The sequence below is a fragment of the Salvia hispanica genome, chromosome 2 (assembly GCF_023119035.1).
Source record: "Salvia hispanica cultivar TCC Black 2014 chromosome 2, UniMelb_Shisp_WGS_1.0, whole genome shotgun sequence".
NCBI lineage: Eukaryota > Viridiplantae > Streptophyta > Magnoliopsida > Lamiales > Lamiaceae > Salvia > Salvia hispanica.
Window position 1 is genome coordinate 14,467,291 of NC_062966.1, and position 11,559 is coordinate 14,478,849.

Sequence of the window (11,559 nt, forward strand, 5' to 3'; positions counted from 1 at the left end):
TGATTAATAGGAATTTGCATGTTAGTTGCTACTACATTCCAACCAATTACTGTCGAAGTGCTCATATTGAACTATGACGAGAATAAAACAGCAAATTAGTTGATTTTGTAAGCAAAGATTTACATAACATTGAATTCAGATAAGATACAGAGCCAAAAGGCTTACAAATTTTGTATTTTTAATTAAGGTACAAACACCATTCCCTCTGTTCACACCTATAATCTTGATATGGACTCGGCGAGGAATAGCCATATGTGAAAAAATCTGAATAGGTCATCAAGAAACTCTAGAAGCCATAGCATGTTAAAGGTTGAGCTGGAATTCGAAGCACTGTTTCGCGAGATAATTCATGTAGTAGAACCAAAAACTACAAGAGAGGGCTCATGATACTTGCCTACTTTGGCTTTTCAACTCCATTTTGCTCGGAAGTCTTTGCTAGCTTTGCTTGAACTAGTCTGTCCATCACAGCCACAGGAGGCTCCAGAGGATTTGGATCCAGACAACGCTCTGCACACTGCTTACCATCACCTGTTCATACACACCACATCAACATTCTAATTTATGTTGCAAACACAATAACTAACTGACTCTTCATTGAGAACTCCAGCCATTTCCATGAGAAATTCACAATGATAGAGAGTAACAACGCACTTTGAACTTAAGAGCCTTGGCAATGGTGCTACTTACCTCATCTAACAAGAAATCAATAGCTTCATCTTCAGTAATATCCTTCAATGTAGTCTTCAAAAGTGAATGTCCGATTGAATCTGCTGAAATCCGCTTCGGTTAAAGGTTTGGAGCCTGACAAACTCAAGGAAAGTTTAACTACCGTTATTACCACAGATTCCTGCAAATTATAAGTAAATATCAATATATCTTAGATCAGTTATTCACCAAAGCCTTCCAGATCTCATGCCAAGTGTGTCCCAACCTGCGTGTGCTCAACTTTTGTGAAGATCTCCATCTTCTGCTTAAACAATTTTGCTAGATGGCTCTCCACAAGCTGGCTTCTAGCCTTCTGAGCATTTGACCTGCTTAGCTTATCATCCCTCAGAGGATTGCTGCGTGATGAAGTAGCGCTTCCGTTGCTATTGTTACGACGATGCTTGTGAGTGAGGCCTTCAGGCAGAATTTCCTTTACAGTGACCTTCGGCTCGTCTGAGTGAGGCCTATGCTCCCAGGGTGTGGGCTCCTGGCGACTGGGAAGAATCATCGGTGTATCGTGGCGAGTCTCAGTAGGGATCGGTGTGGCTGTAGACGGCTGGTGCCTAATGTGACCTTCGGCTCATCTGAATCCTCCATCTCTGAAGAAGAAATGGGGGCCTTGCCCCTCCTCCACCTCTCTGTAGCTGCTGCCCGTAGCTCCCTAGCCTCAGAATCAGTCGCCTCTGCTACTGCTAGGCTCGGTGCTGGGGAGGAGCTGACGAGGTAGAGGTCATCCTCATCCGCAGGGGGACGAGATGGCCCTGCCTCGAACTCTCAGCGAGCCTGACGTCCGGAAATGAGGGCCTTGCCTGATTATAACATAGAGAAAGTAGACCTCTAGGGGCGACTTAGCATATGCATCACATCAAGTTTACTTTCTTACGCTTTATACGCATATTTATGTATGAGGATACGAGGATCTGATTGACACACGCTCTTTGTAGATGGTATACCCTACGATCTCGACATCATCTTCGAGTACATTACCTTCGTGATGTTCGAAGTAGATGACTTGGGGTTGTTCATGGCTCATTTCAGATGGCTCTGGGAGAGGGCACACTATGTCGGAGTCTCTCACTTCGACGGCATCTAGCGACTCATTAGGCTTCTGCCCTCTGATTGGGTTGGCTTCGCCCTTGACATATCTTGCTATTATCTATTCCCTAAGCCACCGTTCTTTGATGTTATAGGAGATTTTCCTGAGTTCATCGGGGAGCTCCACGTATGTTTCATCCTGCACGGTCAGGCACCGAGAGGTCCTTATATACGCCCGGGCGATCTTGCATGTGTGGCCCCTGGAGTTCCCCTGCCGCCTGTTCCACAGCCCGAGCCAGTAGCTGCACAGCCAGTTTCCCCTCGGCCTGAGATGCTTTTCCCATTTCCGTCGTCTTCTCCAGTGGGACGTCGGGCTCGCGGAGAGTTCGAGGCAGGGCCATCTCGTCACCCTGCGGATGAGGATGACCTCTACCTCGTCAGCTCCTCCCCAGCACCGAGCCTAGTGGGAGCAGAGGCGACTGATTCTGAGGCTAGAGAGCTACGGGCAGCAGCAGCAGAGAGGCGGAGGAGGGGCAAGGCCCCCATTTCTTCTTCAGAGATGGAGGATTCAGACGAGCCGAAGGTCACTGTAGGCACCAGCCGTCTACAGCCACTACCGATCCCTACTGAGACTCGCCCCGATACACCGCCGGGAGAGATGATTCAGATTGCAAATGTATAAAGATTGACAGATAAAAGGCTCAAGAGACGATGGAAGCAAAAGACCTTCCTGTATAAAACTTTACTGCTTCAGCATAGTTCTCACACTTCTGAAGTCTTGTAGGTAGATCATAAATAAACTGCTCTAACAACAGAATTTGACAGTTTTGTAATATATGCATGACCAACCAATTACACATGGTACGTGAGAAATTACAACTCTAGTACCTGAACTTTTCGAAGCAGATTGCGTGTGTAGTGCAACTTCTCTATATGTTCTCTCTTTTCGAAAAGAGATGTATTGGCCCCATCACTCCTAGACTGTACAGATGTTATCTGCAAAATTGAGTGAAGCTGTGATATATTTTTGGGCAAATTGCAGAAAATTTCACCACATGAGGCTAATTTTAATCATATTTTCCTAATTCTGGCAATAACTGAACAAACTTCCAATCAGTTGAAATTCTTTGTTAGCCTCTAAATTTGACAAAATTAAATGAAACTAAACCAGGACTAGACACCTATTAATCTTGATGTAGCACCAGTTCAGATGCCATGTTTTCGTGTGTGTGTGAGAGAGAGAGAGAGAGGCTTAGTTTCAGTCTAATTCTGCCGAAGCATGGAGCATGAATGGATGTGCAACAAATTAAAAGTTCGTTATTGGCATTGCTACAAAAATTATTGATGCATAAATAAATACCTGATTAAATTGTAAAGATGACTCATACCATGAATTTTCTTGTTACTGATCTTCTTTTCAACATACCGCTATATTGAAATTAAAATGTAACAGTAACCAAAAAGAAACTAAACCAAAACCTTGTCCAGAAGCTAACCCATGTTTGTCTCCATGCCAACAATGTAATTTTTCATCCTAGAATCAGGGAAAGGATTAGGTTGACTGACAGGGATTATCACGCAGGTAAAGTTAAAAAAAAAGTTCAATATAACTTAACACAAATGAAGAAAGTTGTGCCATGGTTTAGCATGACAGATGTTCACAAATGAATAAAACAACTGAGAAATGCAAGCATGACACATATTATAATAGCAGATTTATGCAGCCAAAGTACACGTGTTACTATATAGTATTTGACTGAGACTGAAATAAGAAAAGTTACTTCTTTATTGTATCTGATGCACTGATGAATCTGTTGTAGTTCCCATACACCAACGTTTGAGAGTCAGTGTCTAGACTTTTTATCTCTGCAGCCATTTCCACATGCTTCTGAAGAAGACCATCCTTGACTTTTGCACCTACATAATCAGTAACACTATTTATAACTTAAGGGAAACAACATGCATAGATGAGAGCCTCCATATTTTAGCGTATTCATGAAAGCAGGTTCCTTATCAGTTAGTGAGCAAAAAACCCAAAATATACACCTACCATAAAGTTCTACATTGGAAAAATGAGATAAGCAATCCAGATCGTTCCTTACTTTTCTTTCTTCCTTTTTACATCAGGGAGACATTTGGAAGCGACGAAAATGGAAGAACTGATCGAGGATTAGCTAAATAAGAGTGCCTTCCCCCGGGACAATAAAGGCTAAAGCTCTTGCCAATTGATACATAAATGTTTCTCACTCGGAACAGATGCTAAATACAGTACATTTCATATTAACGGAGTATCATTCAACCAACGATCAAGGTATCATGTAATATTTCCAACTTATATAAAACTACAGGGCAGAAGCTCAGTTGAAGAAATTGAATGCAGGATTAAACTGTAGCAGCAGGGCACAGCACGAATCCTATGGTCATTATTAAACTTTTAACCATACAGAATTGTGTTCCTCCATCAAAGTTTGAGATAACCAATTCGCATAGCACTTCATGTCCCAAAACATCATACTACTATATAATTCAGCCACCAGCAACTTAAGTCCACTATATTTCCTCAATTAACCGTCATTCATAATACTGCATAGTTAAAATTACAACACAATGAACATAATGAAACCAAAGAGCACAGGGGATGGTCAGGCCATGACACCTAATGCAACAATTCCATAAACAGCACGCAACTAAATTGTTTATCGCCAATTTGGATCGACAAAGTAATTCAAGAGACGTACGAGGAGATTCATGTACTGATCCGCGTCGAACGAAGTGGTGTTGATTGTATCGAGCGTGGCGAATCTGGAAGATCCCGAAGACGATTGATCGGGAGCATAGAAACTGGAGAGAAGATCCCTCATTCGTTTCGCCTTGTCGTCCATCAGCAGTGCTCCTTCCACCTCCATTTTTATCTCACAGTTCAGCTGCTGCTTTCTGCAATTTCTTTCTTCTTTTGATTTCTGCAAATGCAACTAATAGAGAGAGAGATTTGGAAGTATTAACATCCGTGCTATATACGAGACATAAGAGTTTAAAATAATGAATACAAAATATAATAAATACTATATAAAAAAAATTAAGAACTTATCCTGTCTCACTCTAAATGAATAATTTATTACTCCTTAATGAATGTAATATTTATACAATTTTAATTAATGATCTAAGCGGAGTAAAAGTAATAAAATTAATGATAAAAAGAAGATGGGTAACTAATGTCCAAATAGTATGAGTTAATTAGAATAAGATATACAAATAAAGAAAATATATGTAAGTAAAGATCAAAGAGTATAAATCAGATAATTGAAATAAGAAATATACAATAACAGTATATTAGATAAATATAAAAATAATTTTAAAAAATATTAATTAAACCACTTTAAAATGTCTAATACAAATATAAAAATAATTTTAAAAAATATTAATTAAACCACTTTAAAATGTCTAATACAGACAAAGCAATCACACTTCAGTGATATAATGCAACACTATCAATATATATTGATAAAAATAAGAAACATTATCTTTATGAATACTTTTGAGAAATTGTGTTATATGAAAATAAAATAGATATAATATATGAAGAAATTAGGAGAGAGAAAAAGAGTAAAGTAAGTGATAGAATTGTCACACCCCAACCTCTCTGACGTATACATTTATAATTATTAATATTCTCTATGTCCCATAAAAAAATCATTTCCTAAAATAGAAACAATAACATCTATATTTTTTCCTTTCTCTTGCTTAACTCTTTCTTCATTTTCTTACAAAACAATAAATATAATCGTACACAATATACAACATATATCATAAACAATTTCATATCCATATGTATGCCTCTTTGTTCCTTATTATTATTATGTGACGGATCAAGTCTGGTATCTGCTCAGGATGTCCATTGTATACGACCCGCGGGTCCTTTTTATTTATTTGACATTTCCACGAATGCCTCTCTTTGTATTGACATTTCCATGAAGGTTCCTCTTTACTCTGTACTGACCTTTCCACAAAGATCCCTATTTGCTCTTTGCTTTGACCCGTAGGTCTATTGTCATTGTATATCATACTCAGGCAAGACCGTCACATATCATTTTTTATCCAATGATGTAAATAGTTCCAATGACTTATATAAAATATACTCTATTGCATTAATCACATATTCATTGTACCAAAATCAATATCATATTCACATCATATATTTCAAGTATTCACTCCAAACAAACATATGGCAATCAACAACATAACATACGCTAATATTTAAAAGTATGATTTGTACACACCTACCTAATAAAGATAGATAATATATCTGAACTTCAAATTCCTCTTCCCATTCTGCAACTCATAATTCCCAAGTTTATTTTGCTTCTGCTTACTCGTCAAACCTTCTTTATTTTCTTTTCTTTCCGAGCTCGTTTCTTTCGCTCCCTCCACAATATTATTTTCCCTACTTCTTCTCTAATATTCATCCTATATTTAATATCATTTTTTTTCTTTTTATATTACCATCAATAACATAAACTTATTCATCCTTACTTATTACCTATACATTACACACGTCAATTGCGTGAGACGACAGTGCCACCTCCTTTCTTTTTCTTTTACACGTGTCCTAGTTCCAATCCATATATATCAACTTGAAAAAGTGTCCTATTACATAATTTAACAAATTAATATATACTATACGTATAAATAAAATAACATACACATATGTATGTAGTAAATACATATCCTATTAAAATATTAGACAAAAGTTCGGACATACTCCCTCCGTCCCGCTTTAACAGTCTCATTAATTTTTCTGCCATTTTTCTGTAAAAATAATAAAAAATAATTAAAATGGAGAAATGGTAAAGTAAGAGAGACAATAATGTAGATAAGACTCTATATTATTCTCTCTCTTAATTTACTATTTCTCCTCTTTAACTATTTTTTATCATTTTTACAAAAAAAAGACAGAAGAGTCAATGGAACTGCTAAAGCGGAACAGAGAAAGTATTACACATCAGTGTATGCATATTGGGAATGGATCCCCTAATGTGGTTGGGAACACAGCAGGGGATGCTGTGGTATTTAACGGCGTCGTATTGATACAAATATTGCATTCCTTTTTCTTTTCTTTTTCCTATACCTATTAAGCTTATATATATATTACATGCTGCGGTAAAATAGGTATATATGTTATCAATTACCATTATTGATATAAAGGTGCACGAGCATGTTCGTGTTTTATAATATTCATTTTTAGTTATTAAACTTTTATCATTTTATATTATAAAGTAATGTAATATTAATAGATTATAATTTAAATCATAATTAGAGCTTATTGATTTAGGGACTTATTAATTAAAATTTTTTGTTGAATTTAAGCTCATTCCATAATTTTGAAACTCAATTATAACATTCTAATTTTCTCAATTGTCCTATGGAGGTTATGTAAAACTAATACTCTCTCCGTTGTCATTACTTGTTACTAGTTTCCTTTTTGGTCTGTTCGTTAAGGGCGTGTTCAGTGTTCCGGATATACCGAGAAATGGGCTCTTTTCCATACAAATATGACCGTTTAGTGTTTAAGTTTTATTTCTGTTCAGCCCGATCCAAAATGGAAAGCCCGCACTGTTCACTTCAGTTTTTAGAGAAATCAATTCTCTGAAGGCTCTCAAGATTTGAAACAGCATTGGGAATCCCACTCAGAAATGAAAGCACTTTTACGAAGTTGACCCTAACATTTTCACTTCCCTCTTCTCTCTCTTTCCTCATTTTTCATTTTCCCCCCTCTTGCATCAGGAACCCTAGAGCATCGACATCAACCCAATTTTTCTGCAGAGAACCACTACACCACCTCCGTGGGCGTTTAATTGACCTCAATAATTTGCCAACATCATTAGGTAATCGTATACATCAATAGTTCCATTACTCGTGCGGTGTCAGCGGTTACAAATGGGATCTGAGATTGAGTATCTCCCATTGTTTTTGCAGGGAAGACCTTGCTGGCGAAACGGTGAACCGTGTCCATTTCTTCGGGGCTGAAGTGTTTGGTGCAACCGTGTGGGTGAAAAGTTTGAAATTAACCAGGTAATGGCTATTAACGATCGAAATTGATTTATGTTTTGTCCACATCTGCAAACCTTATTTGTATGAATATACATGGCTACTCTGTGTGAAGATGTTTTCCCGTATTTGATTTGTTTGTTTCACCCACCACGTTCCGGATAGACTAATTTACTCTTGTGCCTCGATGTTTTTTTTGGAGCAGTTGAATTCATAGTATTTGTTGGGTATAATTTAGCACAACTGCAGACTTTGGATTTGTTTTCGTATACATGGTGTTAATTTAATCAGTCGTATATAGATTTAATTACAAACAATGGCGACGTCAAGTGCTGCTAAGTATGCATTCTTGATGATGATGATGGAAGACATTATGCTCGTTTACCGGGCAGAGACCCATCTACTTGTGCAAAGGTATATGACTGCGCGCAGCAACTCGGCCAAAAGGAAAATTTTAGACCACGCCATACGTTTCAGTTTGCTAAAGAAAATTCCAGATCAGATGAAACACCTAGATCGTCTAGTTAAACTTTCAAATGCAGATTGTATAGCTAATCTACGTATGGACACAAATACCTTCGGTAAACTTTGTCAAATTCTGTCACAAAGGGGTGGGCTCATAACTGGGAAGTCCCTCCCCGTTGAGGAACAGGTAGCAATATTCCTTGGGGTTTTGGCACACCACAATAAAAATCGCGTAGTAAAATTCAGGTTTAGGCGCTCAGGTGCAACAGTATCATATTATATGCAAAAGGTACTTTGTGCCCTTTTGAGCTTACATGATGTGTTGCTAAAGAAACCCACACCAGTAACAGCCGAATGCGCAGACAACAGATGGAGGTGGTTCGAGGTAATTGAATTTGTTAATATATTCATCTTCTCAAATGTGAAATCAGAGTCTATGTTTTAATCAAAAACTTGTTTCTCAGGGTTGCCTTGGTGCATTAGACGGGACGCATATCGATGTTTTGGTGAGCAATGAGGACAAACCACGGTATCGGACGCGAAAAGGGCATGTTGCTACAAATACCCTAGCGGTTTGTGACCGGCAAATGCAATTCGTGTATTTGTTGCCGGGATGGGAAGGTTCAGCGGCTGACTCACGTGTCCTCAAAGACGCTGTTTCAAAAGAAGATGGCTTCAAGGTCCCTCAAGGTCATGATTATATCGGAAAACAGTTGCTCTATTAAAGCGTTTTTAATTCTTAGGAGGTATTTAACAAACAGTTTTGGTTTGGATGCATCGCAGGTTGTTATTATTTGTGTGATAATGGGTATGCTAATAGCAATGGTTTCCTGACGCCGTATAGGGGTGTCCGGTATCATCTCAAGGAATGGGGTCCGGGCGCAGATACTCCACAAAATCCGAAGGAATTATTTAACATGCGCCACACTAAGGCTCGTAACATAATAGAGCGTGCTTTTGCAGTCCTAAAAATGCGGTGGGGTATTCTTCGAAGTGCATCATACTACCCCATCCGCACTCAAATCCGATTGATAATGGCATGTTTTTTGCTGCACAACTTTATTCGTCGAGAAATGGCAACTGACCCAATTGAACTAGAACTAGACGGTGATCACACGCTGCACACCACTGAAGAAGAACATGTTGCACGAGAATACATTGACTATGTCGAGCCATCGCCGGAATGGACACAGATGCGGGATGCCATAGCAATGAATATGTGGAATAGCCGATAGTCAATTTTGTTTGTTTTGGTAGAATTATGCATGTTTGTGCCCCTCTATGTTTGAAGGATTTGATTTGGAACCTGACTGACTTTGATTTAGCTGAAATGTATTATGATTGAGCTTGTGTCTCATTTGCTGTAACTTTATGCATTATTATAACTTATTTATCAACCCATCTTGCAGCATAATGTATCAAGCCGGCGTAATCCCTGAATGCTGCTGCGGGGAGGGCAAGATGGAGCTACTGAAAGCGGGGAAGTATGCAATAAATGCTGGGAGGTGGTACTTAAGATGCCCCACCAAAGGGAATCATCCCATGTCGTTCATGTGGTATGATGAATACTACTCCGAAAAGAAGTGGCATATCAGCCAGGAAATAGCAAATGAAGTCCGAGAGAGTCGTCCGACTGCTGTGAGGGACAACTCATACTCGAATGGGACATGTTCGCATTGTTGTGCATCGAACTCAACCACTGAAACTAAGGTTAATTTGTTGCTAGGGCTGCTCGGTCTGCTGCTAGTCGCCTTGTGTATCTTGATCGGGAAGTCGTTGTAATATAAAATTCAATAATTTGATTTGGTGGTAGTATTAGCCCCTTTTTGCAAACTTAGAACAACTATGTAATTGAATCCTTATGTATTAAATTGTGTGGTACTTTTGTATATCATAACTTACACTCTTCTCTATATACACAGAGCATTAAATCGTTATGTTGTAATGGCTAAAATACATAAAATTCCCAAGTAAAACAAAAAAATCAGTCATTCCCTTTCGAGATTGTTTGTGTAGATTTTGGAGAAAAAGCTTATTTATTAGTTACTGTACTTGGATTGGTTTGGTGAGAGTAATTTAATTTGTGTGCTGGAATGTGTGAAACATCACTCACTCATTTAAGATCACAACTCCCCCAAGAGCTAGAATAGGAAGCATATCTTCTTATATTACTCATCTTTTGATTTGGTGTGACATCAACTACAGAGGTTGGTTGTGATCGGTCTTGTTATCACATTAATATCCAGTTGGAAAACCTAAGCATGGGTAAGTGGAAAGCTACTAAGCATGGGTAAGTGGAAAGCTATCACAATATTTATTGACCATCCTCACACCACTATATTACCATCTCCATTGTAAACAATAATCACATACCCAAAAATCTTCATTCAAGAACTCCGAGATGGATCTTAACCTCCCCGGGCCAGCTGCGTTTATGTACAAGGGAAAATGGTCAGCCGAATGCGACACCACGCTGGTGAACTGCCTCGTCAAGCTGAAGTCAGAGACACAGTGGACTCTCAATCACTTCCCAAGTTGGTTCGTTCTCACAGCTCAACGGCAAATCAAGCAGTTTGAGGGTGTGTTCTTCTCTGAGTCTGAACTTCATGAGCGTGTGGACCTCCTACACACCCGGTTCAAGACCTTCAAGGCTATTATCAACGAGAAAGGTGCGCATTGGGACGTGGATAACAAGTATGTCCGTGCTTCGGATGAATTGTGGCATAAGATAATAAAGGTATGATTCTTCACAATGAAACTTGCACAGTTAATAAACTTTTAGGTACTTCTTGTTATGTTCACTTCAGCTGCTAAATTTTGAGCTCCCATACAACAGAAAAACAAGTTCGCTGGAGCGTATTACTACCACGATGAACCTATCTACCCCTCACTTGTGTGTTTATTCGGGATTGACGACGTCAAGGTGGAGGGGGACGTGGAGGTCATTGAAATCTCAGATAACACCATGAAAATCATCTCTTCGGACAATGTGGCTGTGGAGATGGATGACAACGACGAAGAGGTGAACTCTCCAGCTGTGTTCCGGAGGCCAAATGTGAAGCGCAAACTCTTCGATGAAGAGGATATGCCCACAGATAGGGAGTCTTCAACGGACAGTGGGACATACTTCATTGATCTTGTGAATGCAGGCCATCTGCCGACTCATGTTCGAATGTCACGAACCCTACCGAAACCAACCACATTTGGGGATCCCCAAGTTGGACCGTCGACCAAGTCCCCACACACTAGTTCATGCGCCTCCAACTCCCCTATTGGTTGGTGCCCCAAAAATCGCATTTGAAGTCTCTG

At 39.1% G+C, this 11,559-nt stretch overlaps 1 protein-coding gene and 1 pseudogene across 1 annotated transcript; one reads left to right on the plus strand and one right to left on the minus strand.

Annotated features, from left to right (window-relative positions):
• Positions 1-79: 79 nt before the first annotated feature.
• LOC125206334 lies at positions 80-6,244 on the minus strand (annotated as a pseudogene).
• A 1,857-nt stretch (positions 6,245-8,101) lies between these two features.
• On the plus strand, positions 8,102-9,617 carry LOC125206335 (protein ANTAGONIST OF LIKE HETEROCHROMATIN PROTEIN 1-like). The gene is made up of 3 exons (XM_048105604.1): positions 8,102-8,635; positions 8,715-8,940; positions 9,034-9,617. Exons 1-3 carry the CDS (start codon positions 8,102-8,104, stop codon positions 9,483-9,485), a joined length of 1,212 nt encoding a protein of 403 aa, XP_047961561.1. The 3' UTR covers positions 9,486-9,617.
• Positions 9,618-11,559: the final 1,942 nt, after the last annotated feature.

Excerpts from the sequence above, each read along its gene's own strand:
- LOC125206335 (XM_048105604.1), top strand. The coding sequence starts at position 8,102 with ATGGCGACGTCAAGTGCTGCTAAGTATGCATTCTTGATGATGATGATG. Across the intron at positions 8,636-8,714 it reads ACAGATGGAGGTGGTTCGAG|GGTTGCCTTGGTGCATTAGA; the intron begins GTAATTGAATTT and ends CTTGTTTCTCAG. Across the intron at positions 8,941-9,033 it reads TGGCTTCAAGGTCCCTCAAG|GTTGTTATTATTTGTGTGAT; the intron begins GTCATGATTATA and ends GATGCATCGCAG.